Source organism: Carcharodon carcharias, chromosome 5 (genome assembly GCF_017639515.1).
Source record: "Carcharodon carcharias isolate sCarCar2 chromosome 5, sCarCar2.pri, whole genome shotgun sequence".
NCBI classification, from domain to species: domain Eukaryota; kingdom Metazoa; phylum Chordata; class Chondrichthyes; order Lamniformes; family Lamnidae; genus Carcharodon; species Carcharodon carcharias.
This window is the reverse complement of record NC_054471.1, coordinates 171451996-171472536: the sequence shown is the minus strand read 5'-3', so window position 1 is coordinate 171472536 and position 20541 is coordinate 171451996. Positions and strand designations below refer to the sequence as shown.

Genomic DNA, 20541 nt, shown 5'->3' with positions numbered 1-20541 from the left:
AATCAGCTAAAGGTTTAACTTCAGATGGTAAAAGCATACCTGGATGTTAGATATAGTCAATGTCAAATTCATCTATAAAGCTCCTGTGGTCCAACTGTCTGCTGACTGGCACACACTGTTTAGGCTCACAGATTAAGAACGGGCAGTTACATGAGTTTAATTAGCCCGGTTGAACTGTAAGCGACTGCTTTCAGCGGAGGTAAGAGAAAATGGGGACAGGCTGGGGGTTGGGAGGGGGTGGAGGGGTGGGGGAAGAAAATAAATGAGCTGGAGGCATGCCCAAGTAATTCAGTCTGCTTTCCAACTACCTCCTTGTACCATATTGCATAATGAAAACAAAAATCAATGTTGGATTTTTACAAGAGATACTTTTCAGCAGATGCAAGTGATGATGAAAATAATACAACTGATTAGCATTGTAACAAAATATGTATTTGTGTTGCAAAATGAAACCGAAATGCATTTTTGTCTTGATTCAAACAAAATAAAACATCTCCTCATACCTTATTATCAACTGAGCACATTGCCATAACAACGTTATATTTACAGGTAAATCAGTTGTTATTTTAACACTATTTAGTGTCTTTCAAAAGTAAAGCACACAAGGCAGACATAAAAAGGCCATTATTGCAACAGCTGTCCTATTATTGGTTCTAAGTGTGTAACATAAAACCCAGAAAGCTCTTCATATTATTACTATATAGGGGATTCATACATTATGCAAAACATAACTAACAATAGATGTGGCATATGGCCATTGTTATATTATACAGTTAGCAACAGAAGTCCTTGTTTGTTATTCCAGATGGTTTTCAAACTTTTTTATATGGGGATCCCTGCAAGTATTAACACACAGATGGGAGGGCCCTGCAAATATTGGCTCCCATCTCCTCCTGCAGTTTCACCCTGATTGGGAGCATCAGCTAACCAAAGGTACAGAGTGTAATAACTGCCAAGTGTTGCTTAGGTAATAGATATGACATACCAGTAAATCAATAAATACAGAGAAAAATGAGATATCTGATGTGATCCTGAAAGAAATCTGCTGTTGCCAGACACTCCTCGAGAACTACTACCTGGGAAATGTAGTTTGGAAATCCATGTTCTATACAGCAATCCTATCAGGGCAGAAGATAATCTTAGGCATCAACATTGCAGTATTTGTGAAATATCTGCTAAACAGAGGTACAAAGGACAGGAGCATAAAGAGTGTTCATAGTCTTTATTTCACATACATGAGTCCTCAATAACCCGTCTATTCCATCTAGACAATCGGGTAGCAGGCTCACTGCTAAACAACGGTTATCCCCTCACCATCTGGCTCATGACCCCTGTCAGGAACCCCGGCAGAGATGCAGAATGCAGATTTAATCTGAACTGTACAAGAAGCGGGGTTCACACACAGCAAATGATTGGTGTCCTGAAACAAAGTTTTTGCTGTCTGTCTTTTTCCAAGTTTTTGGCCACCTGACCGAGTATCTCCTTATGTGACTCGGTGTCATACTTAATTTTTATAATGCTCCTGTGAAGCACCTTGGCAAGTTTCATTACGTTAAAGGCGATATATAAACATAAGCTGTTGTTGTTGTTGTCTGGACAACAAGGGAAAAGTCCTTTAGGACCATCAAAGAAAGGGTCCAGATTCATTGCTGTTTGCTGCAAAACTTTGCCATCCCAAGGGAATTACCTTGAAATTTCCAGAGGATGCAGAAGTGAAAGATGAAGATAAAGAAGGAGATGAGGGAACCAGAGGATTCAAGACATAGGAAGAGAACAGCCCAACACCAAGGTGGTGGAAGGAAGAGCTGGAAGGAAGCAAATTATTGATGACAGATTCTCCTGAAGAAACGCTTACCTCCCTAGAATTTCAACAGGTCCTCATTTCATCTGATCTAGAACCACAAAGAAGCTCAAAATGGCATGGTTACATTAATCATGAATAACCCACAAAAACTTCTCGCACTTTTTAAAGCTATTCTAGAACACCCATGAGGCAGTTCCCCAGGGGATACAGTATGGGAGGTAGAACACTGCTGAATCTTTACTGAGGTGGACTTGGTGGGTAACTTCTTGGAACTTTGGCCATTCAGGGCCCAGCTGCAGACTGCTGTACCTCGGCTTTGGCCAGAGTAGTCTGGCCCAGCTGGCTGGCTGACTCCAACTAGTGAATAGAGAGTCCAACATGCACCTATCCCATGGAGACAACACCATTCTCAGGGGACTGAGCCTGAGCACTCCTCCTGCTCTGCGTGAGAATGAAATACAGGCATGCTGGGAGGCTCTGAAAGCCTCTCTCCTGCAGGCTTTGTAATCCAGAGGAGATACTGGACAGAGAGGCAAGATAGCCACAGCTTGAGATCCCATCAAAGCTGTCATTGTATTCTTCAATGTTCTAGGGTCTCCTACAGTACCCATTGAGTTGACCACTCACAACAAGGTAGGCTACATGGCCTTAAAGCACAAACATAATACACAAGTTGGAGCTGGAAGACTCCATGCTCTCTGACATTGAGCTTGTTGGCAAGGCAGCCCAGTATACAAAGAAAGTTCATGTGTGTAATGTATTCTTATATTATGAGCATGCGGAGATCGCATTGACATAATTAAACACATGAACTGGCCACTTTGGTGCCTGTCTTTCTTTGCAAATGCCTTCAAATATATAACAGAATTTGGTGATGAGATGGAATCAAAGTACAAAAACATTGGCAGCAGATGGCAGTAAGGGCTGCGATTAACAAAATTAGTCGGTTCTCAGTGCCTTACCAGCTCAAATGGCGGAGATTTTAATAGATTGTGCTGAGACTTACTGGGCTGGATTTTACAGGGCACAGGGATTCCCAACCTCTCAGCCAAAAAGTCAGAGGCTCACCCCACAGAATTTCATGCTTGGAGGGGCATTAATCTACTACCAAGTCAAATGGCTGGGAGTTCTTCAGTACTGACAGCACCATCGGGATCAGTGGCCACATTCGGGACTGTATCCAGTCTCTGACCATGAGGAGCCGCAGTTACAGTTAACTGTAGTGTGTATCATCAGGGCCAGGTTAGAAGCCTTGGAACCGTGGTGGGAGGTGTTGAGGGGGGTGGTGGTGAGAGATGACCTGAGGTAGGGGTTTTTTTTGATGGTCCTGGTTGAAAACTGTCAAGCTGCCAGCGTGAGCCTCTCTCACCATTGGTTAAATTCCAGCAGTGGTGGGAATAGGCCCTTCAGGGTCTCAATTGGCCCATAGGCAAGCAGGCTGCCTGACATCTCCTCTGCTGCACATAAAATTGTGATGGTGCGGGAGTGGGCAGGTAGGTGGCGGGCACAACTCTCTTGACATTTTAGGGGCCCTCTCACCTGCAAACCAGCTGCTGGGTGGGGTGGGGGGGGGGCATAAATTCTAGCCCACTGTTCCTCACTGCTGCAGGGTCCTAGTGTCCATTTCATCCAGCTACTAAACAGATTGACTTTTGGTGAGTTTGTTCTACCTAGACTGACATAAATTCTGCAGCACTGTTTTGGACATTGACATTGGGTCACTGTTACATTTGAAATGGGACAATATGGCTGTGAACATGGGATACATTGGAAGGCTAGGAATGTATGATTGAGCCTGAGATCCATTCAGCTCATATGTCGAAAGAATGGACAAGTTTTAGAGCGAATAATATTTTAGAAGTCAAAGGGGACAGTAAAGAGGTTCAGGCTCAGAACTCTTGAGCACAAGAAAGTGAGTTTGCTAACGGAGATTGGTCCAGAAGTGTATGGCATGCTCACAAAGACGTGCCATGCGAGCTAATCCTGAAAGATGTCTGGTCACGGTAAAACCAGAGGCAAAGGATGCGCCAAGACCAAGACTCACTCCTCCAGAGCTGGTCTCCAGTTTCCTGTTGGTCATATCCACCAGCTGCTGCATAAATGTCACTATGCCGAGCGTGTCGGGACCGGAGACCCCATCTGCCTGGCAGCCGTCCTCGAGTACCTGACCACCGAGATCCTCAAGCTCGCTGGCAACGCGGCCCGAGACAACAAGAAGGCCCACATCATCCTCCACCACCTGCAGCTCACCTTCTGCAATGACGAGGGGCTCAACAAGCTGCTGGGAGGGGCCACCATAGCTCAGCGTGGAGTCCTGCCCAACATCCAGACTGTGATGCTGCCCAAGAAAAACCAGCCAGCCCAGCAAGGTTTATGCCTCAAGGGGCGAGATCAGAAAAGGATCAAAATAATCATCATCAAGTTGGAAGAACATTTAATCTTAAACCACTAGAGGCAGCAGAAAGACACAAATTTGGAACCAAAAATCAAAAAAGTAGTGTAACAGTTGGTGAATACATTGAAGCACTGAAGAATTTATCATTGTGCCAAAGTTGCAATGCATTCTTAGACAGTGCATTACGAGACAGATGTGTGCATGGATTAGTGGATGAAACAATCCAATCGAAGTTGTTACACGGATAAAACTTTACATTTCACTGAACGTGTAAGATTGCTTTTACCAGATGGAGATGGCATCAAAGAATGCTCATGGATTTTGCTCTATGTAAGCGAATAGTATAGATTCTGTCCAAGGTTCAGGTGGGGAGATTTAGCCAGAAGAGTGTCGACAGAGGTTTATGACTTGCTGTCACTGTAATGATAACCACATGGTACACACGTGTCAGAAATGTCGCATGCTTTAATTGCCAAAAGATGGACCACATTACACCTGCTAGCCGAGCAAGGGCCAAAGCAGGAAAAAGAACTCATTCCAGTGATAATGGAAAATTGTGATGTCACAGGGTGGAGTTCACAATCCAGGGTACTTAAGCGAAGAGCAGCTAGGGAATGTACATTATTTATGACACTGACAATCACTTAAATGACAAAGACTTTTCTACAGAAGTGTTGGTAAAACATCAACTTGCACATCCATACAGCTGCAGACTGTTCCATTATGAGTAGAGATGCGTGCAAGAGCAAAGTCAGTGACGTACAACTGAGTGCACAGTTCAATTGAAAATTTATTCTGGCAATGTGTTAGATATAAAGGGAATAATGGAAGGAAATGCCCATATAAGGGCAATTCCCTCAAGTTACTCATTGTTGTCAGGAAATATGTCAGTTAGCCAACAGGCAAAGGCTGGCTTCACAAGTTGAAGTTAGACTGGAAGCAAGTTTTTCAAGTTGGGACAGCCAAGAAGCTTAACCAGCTATTGAATAGTTCCAGAAACATTTTCAATTACAGTTATGAAGGTATAATCAGTGTGGAAGCACACATCCAAATCAGGCCTGATGCAAAAGCAATAATTGCAAGGCTAGGCCAGTTCCTTATGCTCTCAAAATCCAAGTTGAAGAGGAACTAAAGGAGCTAGAGAGAAATGGGGTGCTAGTGAAACCTGAACACAGTGATTGGGCAACCCTATTGGTAGTAGTGCCCAAGTCAGACTAAACTGTGAGATATTGTGGGCACTACAAAGTCAAAATTAACCAGGCAGCTGATGATGGGTAGTATCTACCATCGACCTCCCAAGGTTTGTTGGGAGAGTTAGTGGGATCCAAGATATTCATGAAGTTGGATTTGACTCATGCTTATGCGCAGCTCAATGTGGATCAAGAGAGTCAACGATAACCCCACAGGTTGTACTCCTACACTAAGCTGCCCAATAGTGTGAAGTCTTCTTGAAAAATCTTCCAAGCTGCAATAGTTAGGACTTGTGCAAGCAGATGATGTGCTGATCACAACTGCAAGAGAGGAAGAGAATCTTCAAATGTTGGATGAAATTTTTAAAAGGCTCAATGATCTTTTCTAGGCATGGTTCAGTGTTACTTACAATTTCTGCCCGAGCTTTCAACTCTGTTAGCTCGAGTACATGAGTTGTTGAAGAAAGATGTGAAATGGGAATGCTCTAAGGCACAATAACTTGCTTATGATGAATTTAAGAGGGGCTTGATCAGTGAAGCACTATTTATTAATTAGGACACAAATTGTGACCTGAAGCGAGCACGTGATGCCTCAAACTGTGGTGTTGAGATAATAATCAGTCATGTTATGGATGATGATCAAGAGAAGCCTACAGCATTCACGTTGTGTACTTTGACCAAGAGTAAATGCAACTGCATGCAGTCAGAGAAGGAAGCACTTGGAATCATCAAAAAGTTTGATCAGTTTTTGTTGGGTAGGAACTTCACGCTAGTAACAGATCATAAACCCCAAGTAGTTCATATGAGTCCAACGTCAAGGATGCAGCAGTGGGCTGTACTGCTCTTACAGTATGGCTATAATATCAAATATCACAGTTTGAAAGAGAATACCATAACTGACACACTATCACGTTTGTCACATGAAGGCCCAGTTGTAGGCTATGAAGGTGCAATCTTCGCAATAGGGTTAGTAGATGATGACTTTCCAACCACAGAAATCACAGTAATGAATTACCATGTGAACAGGGCTGCATCAAGTGGGATCACAGAGTGGTGGCACCTAGTTCCTTGAGAGAGAGAATTCTGGCAGGACTCCATACTGAACACACAGCTTTAGTCAGTATGAAATCCATATCAAGAGGATTTGTGTATTGGCCTAATCTAGACAGTAATCTCGAAATGCAGAAATAAATCATCAAAAACTCCTTTACAACCGTGGTGATGGGCAAGTCATCCATTTCAGAGTTCATGTAGACTTTTGTGAAAACTGCAACTTGAATTAAACCAAGAGAGGGAGGAACACTTAAACAACATGAAAGCTAATTATGAAAAGATTATTAACCTGGAGAGTACACTGACACACAGGTTGTTAATAAAGCTATTGAGATTAAGTGATTTGAAAGAAAGCAGATACAGCAGGTAAATAAAGGCAAAATACTGTGGATGCTAGAAATCTGAAATAGAAACAGAAAGTGCTGAAAATGCTCAGCAGGTCTGGCAGCATCTGTGGAGAGAGAAACAGAGTTAACATTTCAGGTCCGTGACCTTCCTTCCATCATAAGGAAAGAAGTGGGGATGTTCGCTGATGATTGCACAATGTTCAGCACCATTCACAACTCCTCAGATACTAAAGCAGACGATGTCCAAATGCAGCAAAACCTGGACAATATCCAGGCTTGGGCTGACAAGTGACAAGTAACACTCGCCAGGCAATGATATCTCCAATAAGAGAGAATCTAACTATCACCCCTTGACATCCAATGGCATTATTATCACTGAATCCCCCACCATCGACATCCTGGGTGTTGACCAGAAACTGAACTGGGCTAGCCATTTATGGTCTGTGGCTACAAGGGTAGGTCAGAGGCTAGGAATCCTGTGGCAAGTAACTCACTTCCTGAATCCCCAAAGCCTGTCCACCATCTGCAAGGCACAAGTCAGGAGTGTGATGGAATACTCTCCACTTGCCTGGATGAGTGCAGCTCCAACAACACTCAAGAAGCTTGACACCATCCAGGGCAAAACAACCCACTTGATTGGCACCACATCCACAAATATTCACTCCCTCCACCACCAACGCACAGTGACAGCAGTGTGTACAAGATGCACTGCAGGAATTCACTGAGGCTGCATAGACAGCACCTTCCAAACCCATGGCCGCCACCATCTAGAAGGCCAAGGTCAGCAGATACGTGGGAACAACACCACCTCAAAGTTTCCCTCCAAGCCATTCACCAACCTGACTTGGAACTATGTCGCCATTCCTTCACTGTCCCTGGGTCAAAATCCTGGAACTCCCTCCGTAACAGCACTGTGGGTGTACCTACACCAAATGAACTGCAGCGGTGCAAGGCGGCAGCTCACCACCACCTCCTCAAGGGCAACTAGGGATGGGCAATAAATGATGGCCCAGCCAGTGATGCCCACATCCCATGAATGAATAAAAAATGTAGCTAGGGCTGTTAAATGGGGGCAGGTCCTATCTTCCTGTGACTCTACTCCCTCTGAAAGAGTTCTCCAAAGGACACATTTCTGTCAGGATCAGAAATCCTGGAAGAAATGCACAGCGTTGTTGAGTCAGGGGAGTTTTTGGCTGCAGCAGCAATCCACTCATCATTGTTGCTGCTTGGAAGATCTGGGTCCCGAACTGAGGTCAAACAGTCCAAAACCTGACTCTGCACCAAAACCTGGGAGATCAGGAAGGTTTCATAAACCAATTACTAAACTTAATTTGTAGATGGAATTTAAAAATATGCGAGTTATAATCATGCCAATTTTGCATTTTGACAAAGATTTGTTTCTCTGCTATTCATTGTTGAAGTTGCATAGTTAGCAAAACAGGAAATTTTAAAAGGGAGAACCAGTGTTATATATTCATTTTATATATAAGTGTGTGAAGTGTGTGATGAAGTCATTAAACAAGTGAAATGGCCACCTTGTTGTCTGTCTTGTGCCTCCCCATATGTAACAATGTAGATTGTCATCAGTGAGGTAAATCTCCCCCCTGAGGATCCCTAAAGCCTACCCTCTGTCATGCGTGGGATATCAGTCTCTAAACTGGTGCAGAGTGTCTTTTCCTCTTCTGGAATGCTGCCCAGTTATTCCTCTGCTCCGTCAGGGCTATGTGAAATCAAAGAAAGGGTGGTGGTTTGTATTTAATAGCTGCGGTAAACAGAGACAACTAAATGGTTTCTGAAAACAGCAGCACTTTATCATGCATAGTGTGTCCAGGTGAAATTTAAGTCAGACGTCAATGGTAGAAAGGTACAGGAAGACCATATGGGACCTTGAGCTAGAGCCTCTCCTGTAGCTTGCTCCAGAGTGGCCCCCTGCCTATAATGTCCTTCACTTGTTCATCCAGTGGGGGCAGCATGTGGATGACTGATGTACTTCCTTCTCTGGCTGCCTGCTCCCTATTACTGTGTATATGCTTGTCCTGCAAGAAAGCAAGGGACAGTGTTAGTATTGGTGGAGTGAGTGTTCTGAGAGGGTGTGCATGTTGGGGTAGAATAGTGCTGCGGGTGTATGAATGATGGCAGAATATGATGAGGTGAGGGGACTAGCAAGAGTAGAAATGCTACAGAAGGAGAAAAAAGAGATGGGTCGAGTGCATTGCAGTGACTGGAGGAGAGTGATGCCAAATGGGGAGGAAAGGGTTGCGAGTGTTGGGGCTGAGCAGAGAGTAAGGTGAGAAACTTGCCATAGCTCTCCTTCTATAGGTTAGTGAAGTGTTTTACGCACCACTGCATGTCCTGGGGGCAATACCTCTAGTGTTCACGTGTTCAGCCTCCTCTTCTATTCATGCCAGGTAGTTTGCCTGGATATCTTCCTGCCCACCTCCTCCACCACTACCCCCAACAGAGCATCAGAAAATGGGATGGGGCGGGGGAATGATAGGGGTAACAGTGTGTGGTCCTTGCAGCTTCTGCTATGCCTGACATTGTAAGAAACCATAGTCAGTCATAGTTGCCTGCAGCCAGTATGCACTTCCCCTTTAAGCAAGCTGCCTTTATATAATGTCCACAAAGCACAATTTTGTCCCTCGTTCCCTATCGCCATTAGGTGAGCTGCCAATGAACATTGCAATGCACACTGACAGCCAGCTTAATCCATTTAAATTAGGCAGTGATGCCAATTTGGAATCTTGGTGGGGTGCATCCGAAAAAAATCGAACGCACAATCTGAGCATAGAGCCCACGCAATGTCCGAAAACTGGCTAAAGCTAGTTTTTAATCCCAAAGTTTCCAACAGAAATGCTTTGATTTTAAAATTATCAACCTTGTTTTCAAATCCCTCCATGGCCTCATCCCTCCCTATCTTTGTAACCTACTCTACAATTGAACAATCTTCCAAGATCTCTGCACTCCTCCTATTCTGGCTTCACATATCCCTGATTTTGAATGTTCCATCATTGGTGGCTGTGCCTTCAGCAGCCGTGGCCCTAAGATCTGGAATTTCCCCCAAATCCAGCTCTGGCTGCCCAACTCTCTCTTCTCTTTACAACGCTCCTTAAAAGCTATCCCTTTGACCAGCCTTTTGTTTACTCACCTTAAGATGTCCTTATGTAGCTCAGCACCAAGTTTTGTTGAAAAATGCTCTTGTGAAGCACCTTGGAATGTTTTGTTACACTAAAGCTGCTATATAAATGCAAGCTGTTGTAGTTAAGTAATTTACAAAATTGGTTTAAATTTGCACATAAAACCAAATCTTAGTAATGGAGATTTTAAGTCAAAATTCTGCATGTGGGGGAAATGCATGCATCATGAAAGTTCTGGATTTTCACACTGCCTTTTGGTGCTGGTATTTCCAGGATTAACCGTCGCACTATTTTTTTGGCTCATCATAATTTAAATTTTTTTTTGTGGGCTCCCACCAGTATTCCCACCAGCATCAGGAAACCTGCCATGGGGTAGGAAGGGGAAAATCATTGCTACTACAGGATGTGGGCCTCACAACGAGCAAGGACTGACTCCCTGTTAGGCAGAAGGGAAAAAAATTGGTCTCAGAGCCTGACAGCAAAATTTATTGGTAAGTGGAAAGTACATTGATAAAAGATTGCACTGTCTGGGACAGGTCATTTAGTTTTTAAATGCTTCTGCTCAGCCTAGAAATGCTGAATGACAGCGACATGCTGACATGACCAGCTTTCCACATGGCTAGCATTGTAATGATGAAAAATATGACATATGATATCACTTGGTCGTTTACCACTTAATTCGACAAGTATTTATATTTGTGCAACTACTTCCAGCTTCTGGCATCTAGCACAGGTGACCATAGAAGATTAGTATGAGGCCAAAATTGGACAGGACCCAGTGGAAAAATGACTCACTGAATCTTCCACCAGAATACCAGCATTATGCAGACAGAGAATCTTCCCAAGACAGCATGATGACGGTCCAGTCATATGATAACCACACAGATAATTTACAAGTGACAACAATTAAACATGAGCAATGGGGAAAAAATACAAATGTAAAAGTGTCATATTTACAGCATTTTTTATATAGTTTTAGCTGTCATATATTTCTGAATTAGCGGGGTGTGGGATGAGATGTTTGGTTTTTTTTGTTGTGCACGTAGGGAAACTGGCATTTTTGTCAGGGCCAGAGGAAAATGTTTATGAAGCATTTTAAAGCAGAGTTGGGCATTGCAGCAGTCGATCCAAGTGCAAGCCATCTTAAATGTTCATAGTGTGCGTCATTGGAGAAACATGCCTTGCTGCAAATCAACAATCACTTCACTCAGAGCTACAAATCCAAAGCAGCAGATAAGGGAAAGAAAAATAGTTGTTTCTAATTATTTCAATAGCTGGGAATATAAGGTTTTCAGGAGGGAAAAGAAAAGAACATGTAAATGAATAAAGTACTACATTGCAAGCAAATACTGTAAATCCATAAGAGTATAAAATTGAATGTAATAGCTAAATATTAGAACTATAATCCCAACTACTTGTGAGCAATGCCACAGGAAAAGTCCTATGCACACTATACCTGCCCTCTCAAGTGGACATAAAATATCCCACAGCATTATTTCAAAGAAGAGTTAGGGAGTTATTCCCAGTGCCCTGGCCAATATTTATCCCTCAATCAATATCACAAAAAACAGATAATGAGTGGGCAACAAGGTGGCAGGTGGAGTATAATGTGGGGAAGTATGAGGTTATTCACTTTGGTTGTAAGAATAGAAAAGCAGCATTTTTTTTAAAGAGTTGTACTTGAAACCAGAACCTTATGATTCAGAGGCACATGTGTTACCAACTGAGCCATGCCCTTCACTTAAATGAGGCTGACTGTAATTTTCCAGTCAGCCTCCAGTTTCCCGCAACATCAGGGACCAGTTTGTGTCCCCGGAGACGTGCAGCCGGTGTCAGGCAAAGGGACCAGCACTCCAGGGGGGCTTAGAGGCCTTCCTGCCTGCCCAGGTATGACAGCAGGCTGCTCTGTCGAGGGATACCTTCTCCTGCCCCAACATTGCTGGCCTGGCTGCTGAATCTCTTCATTAAAGATTTAAAATTGTTGGTGAGAGGGTGCCTCCATGTTGAAAGGCCCTCTCTGTCATTTACCTTCCATTACAGCCTGCTGCTCCTCTCAAGCTGGAAGGCCTCTGATTGGCCCTACAGCTCCAAGAGCATGCCCACTGCCCTTAATGGGACAGAAAGCCTATCTCCATTGGCAATTAAGGTGACACCACATTGAAAATCACAGGTTAGTAATTATTCGCTACCCGCCCCGCCCACCTAGAAACAAACCCAGCTTCTGTAGCCCAGTCCCAAATGGAAAATCTAGCCCTGAGGGTTGCAATTCTGCAAGCAGTGAAATATTATAGTATTGATTATTCACAAAAGTCAACGATTTTTAAAACGGGCTTGATGGCTAGTGATCAGGTTGGTGTTCAAAGTAACAATATATAGATCATTGGCTGAATTCGTTATTACTTCAGAGCTAAAGAAGAGCCACACGGACTTGAAACATTATCTCTGTTTCTCTCTCCACAGATGCTCCCAGACCTGAGTTTTCCGGCATTTTGTTTTATTTCCGATTTCCAGCATCCGCTGTATTTTGCTTTTACAGCAGTGTGTTATGTTCTTCTTGTTGTGTTGCCACATTTCCCCGCACCATGGTTACACAGGCTCTGGCCCAATAAATCTGGGTGGCCAAAAGTTGGCCACAGGTGAGGTGCCAGAGGAGTGGAAGACAGCCAATGTGGTACCGTTATTCAAGAAGGGAGGAAGGGATAAGCCAGGGAACTACAGGCCAGTCAGTCTAACCTCAGTGGTGGGGAAACAATTGGAAGCAATTCTGAGGGACTGAATTAATCTACACTTGGAGAGGCAGGGATTAATCAAGGACAGTCAGCATGGTTTTGTTAAGGGGAAGTCATGTCTGACCAATTTGAATGAATTTTTCGAAGAGGTGACCAGGTGTGAGGGCAACGTATTTTATTGTAGACTACTTGGACTTCAGCAAGGCTTTTGATAAGGTCCCGCATGGGAGACTGATAACGAAGATAAGAGCCCATGGGATCCAAGCCAATTTGAAAAATTGAATCCAGAATTGGCTTAGTGTCAGGAAGCAGAGGGTGATGGTCGAGGGATGTTTTTGTGACTGGCTATCTGTGTCCAGTGGGGCTCCACAGGGATCGGTGTCTCTTGCTGTTTGACTTAGACTTGAATGTAGGAGAGCTGATCAGTAAGTTCGAGGATGACACGAAAATTGGTGGGGTGGTAAATAGTGAGGAGGATAGCCTTAGATTATAGGAGGATAGAGGCAGGCTGGTCAGATGGGCTGATCAGTGGCAAATGGAATTTAATCCGGATAAGTGTGAGGTGATGCACTTGGGCAGGACAAACAAGGCACGGGAGTACACGATGAATGGTAAGACCCTGGGAAATACTGAGGATCAGAGGGACCTTGGTGTGCATGTCCACCAGTCCCTTAAGGTAGCAGGACAGGTAGATAAGGTGGTTAAGAAGGCATATGGGATACTGGCCTTTATTGGCCGAGGCATAGAATATAAGAGCAGGGAGGTTATGCTGGAGTTGATAAAACGCTGGTTAGGCCACAGCTAGAGTATTGCATGCAGTTCTGGAATCCACATTATAGGAAGGATGTGATTGTGGTAGAGAGACTGCAGAGGAGATTTACCAGGATGTTGCCTGGGCTGGGGCGTTTTAGTTATGAGGAGAGATTGGATAGACTGGGTTATTTTCCCTGGAGCAGAGGAGATTGAGGAAGGACATGATTGAGATGTATAAAATTATGAGGGGCAGAGATAGGGTAGACAGGAAGGTACTTTTCCCCTTGGTGGAGGAATCAATAACTAGGGGGCATAGATTTAAGGTAAGGGGCAGGAGGTTTAGAAGGGATGTGATGAAGCATTTTTTCACCCAGAGGGTGGTGGGACTCTGGAACTCACTGCCTGAAAGGGTGGTAGAAACCCTCATAACATTTAATAAGTATTTGGATGTGCACTTGCTATGCCATGGTATACAAGGCTATGGGCCTAGTGCTGGAAAATGGGATTAGAACAGTTAGGTACTTGACCAGCGCAGACTTGATCGGCTGAAAGGCCTTTTTCTGTGCTTGTAGACCTCTATGACTCTGTAAGTTGGGTGTAGCATCATAGAAAATTCGCAGGCCAAGCAAAGCCTGACAGGAACTCTGATGTGAACACTCTTCCTGTGGGCCGCTGTTATGTGTTGAATCACAGATAGAGGGCACTTGATCAGAATGAAGGCAAGCTTAAGTTTTTGTAAGCTCCACTGACCACTCAATGAGGGTGTTTTGACTTTGAGTGATAGTGTAAAATGGACAATAGAGAAAGTGGTGTGTAACAGGTCGCTGATCAATCCAATCCTATATCACCCGTTATACATTATTACCAGAAATGAAAATTACTCGCTGTGTGTTTATCCACTGAGTAGCTGAACCATGTAAACCAGGAACCCTGGAGTGCCTCTACATTTTTCTGTACCATTCAGTTGAAGTACGTCAATCTTGCCATTTCAGGCTTGACAGAGCATCACATTTCTTAGTCCTTAAAAACAAGTAGGGTGGAGACCAATTTTGGTTGCATTCATTTAAATAAAAGGAAAATTGGGCATGGTTCATTATGGGCACATGCGCCTTCTTGACCAATTTCCATCTTTGTGCTCTGTCAGACAACAATTTAAACCAAGGTGATACAAATGAACATTCAACACCATTGTTTTACAAGGAAAGAAGCATTGGTCCTCTGTAAGGAATAATTTATTCCTGTGCTAACTTTCCCTATGAGGCCACAGGTCTAATTGTTGCAAATAAAACATATCCTGAGACTAACTACAGTTAACCATTTTTGAAAACATTCTAAGATCAATTAGATGTAATTGCTCTTCTGTGGACTGGCAGCTGGTTGCAAATACCCACGGTCAGAAAAAATAGCAGAAAATGGCTGACTTCCATTTTTCATATGGGACATTTATAAGACAAGTTTTACTGAAGCAGCGCAAGTCAGAAGTGGAGGTGGTGAGAGTGAAATGTGTTTCATGCTGCTGAAGAGGCATTCAAACTTTTGGCTTTTATCAGTTTGCTGGCACTGTGAAAATGAGTGGTGATGAAAGAAGATTTTGTGCTCTTGCTCTCTCCATGCTCTTGATAAGGAGAAACAGGCTCTGCATTGAGAAGCAGACACACCCACCTCACTGATATCTGGCAGTAAATACCTGTTTTCTTAAAAGCACTATTAAAATAATCTTTGCATGCAGCACTTTCATATTGTGAGCATTATATAATATTCTGATTATTTGGGAGCTCTGTGATTACATATCCTTTTGAAAAGGAGTCCTTCAATGAAAAGGGTTTGAGAATCACTGCAATTACAAGGGACGAACTTCAACCACCTTTTCCTTGGTGAGAAGCACAAGCACTCAGTGTCCGACCTTATCATTTCTATTTAAATCAGAAAACCTCTTTTGGCACAACCTCTGGAGAGCACAGCCAGGTTCCAGTTCCTCTACCTCTTTACCATCAAGCATTCTATGTTGTTGTTGCCCTGAACACCACCTGCCAAGGAAAGCTGTCCCACTACACTCTCAATACAGTGATTTACAAGTAGTCTTGGATCTGAAGCATAATTGTGAAGTTTCCCTGCTAATCTATCCCTATGCCTTTAAGGCTGTTGTTCTAAATGCTGGTGCTGGTAAAAGCAATTAATTATTGACTGTGGAGATCAGTCAAAAAATAATTCTAACTAGTTGTAAAAGGTAGGCTCCAAGACAATGATCCACTTTCATTTCCACCCTTTGCAGATTGTCCCTCCTCAGCTGTAGATACAAAAACAATGACACAAGCACACTGGATCTCTGGGCAAAGAAAGGCAGAAAATATCAGCCGGGTCAAAATGTTTACCTGTAAAGGAAACCTCTAGTTTTCTGCTACAGTAATTTATCCCTACATCATCATAATTCCAACTGCTTTTTTTAAAGTGTGATTTATAAAGCAACTCAGTTTTCACAGGCATTCTGGCTTCTGTGTCGAATTGGTGCATTTGCTTCTTTGCCTTGTTAAATTCATTGAGAGGTTACAAATTTTCTGAGCCCTTTGTCAATCAAATTCCTTGTTTCGTTGTTCTTTTAAACCATGCAGAAATTTATGTACAGCAGACAGGAAATGCACACTAGACAAAGTATTCTATAGGTAGAATTCTGCCCTTGTCGGGCAGGCTCGGCGGGCAGGGATGGTCGGGAAGCCGACCGCTGCCCGCGATCGGGACTGGACCGCGATTTCATACTGGCGAGCCAATTAAGGCCCGCCCAGTGTGAAATGCGAGCGGCAGTGCTCAGCGCTGCCTGTGCGAAGGGGTGGAGGGTGAGCGCGAACTTCAAAATAAAGAAATAAAGATTTTTAAAATGGTATAAAACATGTCCTCTCATATCACATGAGCAGGGGCATGTTATAAATGAAGGGTAAAATTTTTTTATTTTATTTTTATTTGCTCTTGGAAACCTCATCTTGCCTGTGGATGAGGTTTCCTAAAAAGTGAAAAGGCCGCTTGGCCTTTTCGCCTGCCCACCAACCGTGAGATTGGACAGGCAGTGAAATATTTAAGTTAATTATCTTTTAATGGCCTTAATAGGTCTTTTATTGGTTGGCGGGTGCGCTGCCAATTCCCGCACTCGGCCGCTGATCGAAATGACGCACGTCATTTTACGCATGAGTGGGTCGGGCTCGCACCCACCTGCTGAGGTAAAAATTCTGCCCTATAATATTAAAATAACTAAGGTAGACAGACAAAGAAATCTGGAGCACTGATGCACTGTCAGATATTTTTGTTTATGAGCTGCAATGTCAGCTGCAAAAGGGAGTGACTGAATGGTACTACTTTTACATTGAAATGCTTTATCTGACTGATTTGATTTCCACAATGCATAATAGTCATTCAGCCAGGTTCTTGGTTCCTTTAATGATGGCCAAAACAGAGAAGATTTCCGGTGAGAAGTAGTCTAACTGTGAGTGTGAGGTTAGCTCCACTCAATTTGATCTCACAGGATTGATCTCCTAATTATGCAGCTTAGTTTCAGACAAGCCAGGACATTATGATGCTGTTTCCCCAAATGACCTGCACCAGCTTGTACATTGCAACATTCATCTTTCCCCCTAGACCACAAACACAGTAATGGACAACATAGGTCCTTTAAAACAGTACAACGACAAACAGTAACCTTCACATAGGGCAGAATTTCACACCAAACATGCCCGACCCAATCTGAGGTGAAATTTCACGAATTGATATCGGGCGAGTGTCCCGGTGTCATCCCACGCTCGTGCGATATTTCGGTCAGTAGGCGCGCTTCCAACAATTTAGAGGGCAATTAAGGCCATTAACAGGGCAATTGATTCTGATTTTCCACGGTCCGCCCAACTTTGCAGTTGGCGAATGTGCGACTTGGCCAGGCGGCCTTTATATTTTTCATGAAACCTCATTCAAGGGCAGGGTGAGGTTTCCGTTATGAAATAAAGTAAAATAAAAATAGAAGTCTGTTGGCAGCATTTTTATCACTAATATTTTCAGTTGCCTGATTCTAATGCTTGGCCATTTTTTTCCGGCCTTTCGAAACTTTATTTGATGGTTTTCGGGTCTGTAGCTTCCTGAGGCAGCTCTCTGCCTTCAGCGAGGTTTCTCTCAGCGCTTGCCGCACTCACGTTGGAGTCATTGCCCGCCTTCTTCCCACCCTCACCCCGGCAGCACTGAGCTTTTCAGTGTGCCAGCCAGCGTGAAATTGCAGTCGGGGGCCGATCACGGTCAACAGTCTGTTTCCCAGCCGATCCCAGGCCCACCCATCGCACCCGCCTGCCAAGCTAAAATTCAGGTTATAGATTCATGGGTGGGGAAGCTCTCCCTGTTTATTTCTGTCAAAAATATTGCATTACCAGGCCTTAAAGACAAATACATTATAATGAATGGTTTGCATTTATCAGATGCCAAGAGCGGTAAGGAAGAGCTGGAGCCTAATTAATTCATAACCTGACATAATTTCACAAAAATAACAAGTACTCACAATCTGTATACAGGATAAGTGATTGCATAAAAGCATTATTATTCAAGTGAAATCTTCAGGCATCGCTTCCCACATAATGCACTTGCATTCTGATATTTACATTGTATAATCCATTTATTGTGACATCTATGAACTAGTGCTACAGTTTTGTACTGGTACCTATCTACATGTTCTTCAAGTTATATAATTGATATACTTTTGGAAATGTTTTCTCAATCCTCCATATAATCCTATGATTTTTCAAGCCATCCTGCATGAGAAGGCATTTTGAAAATCGATTTATTTCCAAAATGACTTCTCTCTTTTCATGAACTTTAGAAACAGTGACAATGCAATGCGTCAATATTGGTGGGGGGAAAGGAGGGGGAGAAATTTGCCTGCTGCAGCTATGTATATTTTAACACAAAGTGGAGACTACAAGGAATGTGTGCTAACTTGGGAATTTGGTGCAGGTGAGAATTCGGTGCAGAGGCACTTGGAGGTGCTGCTTTTCATGCCCTTTTTCAGCCTCCAGGAGCTGATAAGTGTTTTAAGGTATTAATTAGGTGAGCAGGTAGGTGATTAGTTGGTGAATTTTAAGGTTTTATCCACCTAAACAGCAGCAGTCATTTAAACTGGTACTGAGGAAATATGAGTATTACATTAAATTTATAGCTGAACTAGTTAAACCACCTACTTTAACTATAGATAACAGTTGAATGATATTTATAAACTTGAAACCTAATTAGTTAAATAAAACGCAATAAAGGTGGCAGGGCAGGTGATGTGTTGCCGCTGCAGTGTGTGGATGCTGGTGGACACCTGTGTCATCTATGGTGACCATATCTGCAATAAGTGTCTGCAGCATGAGGGAATTTGGCTCAGAGTTGATGAGCTGAAATCTGTGCTTCGGACACTGTGATGCATCAGGAAGGGGGAAAGTTACCTGGACACTTTGTTTCAGGAGGCAGTCACAACCCTTAGGCTCGGTACTTTGGATTTGGTCCATGGTCAGGGACAGGAGGGTGTGACTATGAGTGGGGCAGGTATGGGGATCTAGAAGGTAGCACTGGAGGAGCCTCAGCCCCTGCAATTGTCCAAAAGCTTCAAGGTTCTTGCAGCTGTGTAGAAGAAAGCAGGGACTGCAAGATGGATGAGCAAACTGACCACGGCACCATTGTGCAGGGAGCCATTGAGGTAGGGGGAGTGAAAAGGAATGTAATTGTAGTAGGAGACAGTATGGTTAGGGGGATAGATACTGTTCTCTGCAGTTGAGAGCATGAGTCCCAAAGGCTGTATTGCCTGATCAGTACCAGGGTTAAGGACATCTCCTATGGACTGGAGAGGAACCTGGAGCGGGAGGGGAAGGATCCAATTGTCATGGTTCTTTGAGTCACAAAGAAATAGGGAAGACTAAGAAAGAGTTTCTGCTGAGGAATTATGAGCAACTAGGGTCTAAATTCAAAAGCAGAGCCACAAAAGTAATAAACTCCGGATTACTACCTGAGCCACAAGCAAATTGGCGTAGGATAAATTAAGATCAGAGAGTTGAATGTGTGGCTCAAAAACTGGTGTGGGAGAAATGGAGTTCAATTCATGGGGCACTGGCACCAGTACTGGGGAAAGAGAGAGCTGTTCCGTTGGGACGGTCCTCACCTGAACCACGCTGAGACCAGTGTCCTGGTGTGTCATATATCTCGGGCTATAGACAGGGCCTTAAAGTAAATAGTTTGTGTGGTGGGTGGGTGGAAGTGAGTGGAGGGTTCACATGAGGGGAGATTTGGAAAATTAAAGGACAAGGCAATAGTGTAGGGTAGCAATACAGGCAATGGTAACCAGAGTGTGACGGGAGGGAACAGAACGTACAAATACAGGAGAAGCCAGATATGGTCAGAGCAAGGAGAAATGGCTTTAAATTAACAGAGGGGGAGGAAGCTTCAGGTAAAGGGAGAATTAGAAATACAAAGACAAAAATTGAGGCAATAGAAAAGTATATCAATGTGGGTAAAGACAAGCTGAGTGGGACAAGAAGGGGCAAAGAGTTTAACAGTAATAGTGCATCAGAAAGTAAGGTCCATGCAAGGAATAGTAGTTAAAAAACTAAAATTGAAGTCACTTTTTCTAAATGCACAGATCATCTGCAATAAGATAGGTGAACTAGTGACACATGTAGAAATAAATGTTTACATCTAATCGCCAATAAAGAGACATGGTTACGAGGTGACCACGGTTAGGAAACAAATATTCCAGGGTACACAACATTTCGAAAAGATAGGCATAATGGTAAAGGAAGAGAGGTAGCTCTAATAATATAGGTTGACATAAGGACATTAGTGAGAAAGGATCATGGCTCAGAAGATCAGGAAGTAGAATCAATATGGGTAAGGATTAGCAATAGTAACGGTTAGGAAATGCAGGTGGGAATAGTTTATAGGCCCTAAACAGTAGTTATACCATTGGACAGAGCATTAAGCAGGAAATTACTGGAACTTGTAACAAAGATAATGTAATTGTTGTGGGAGATTTAATCTTCATTTAGACTGGATCAATCAAATTGGTAAAGGTGGTCTGGAAGATGAGTTTATGGAATGCTTTTGTGACAATTTCTTGGAGCAATATGTTGTGGAACCAA

General features: G+C 43.3%; 1 protein-coding gene across 1 annotated transcript; it reads left to right on the top strand.

The window, feature by feature from the left end:
• The first annotated feature begins 3794 nt into the window (after positions 1-3794).
• LOC121277780 (histone H2A-like) lies at positions 3795-4256 on the top strand. Its single transcript, XM_041187417.1, has one exon. The coding sequence runs from the start codon at positions 3795-3797 to the stop codon at positions 4254-4256; it is 462 nt and encodes a 153-aa protein (XP_041043351.1).
• The last annotated feature ends 16285 nt before the right edge of the window (positions 4257-20541 follow it).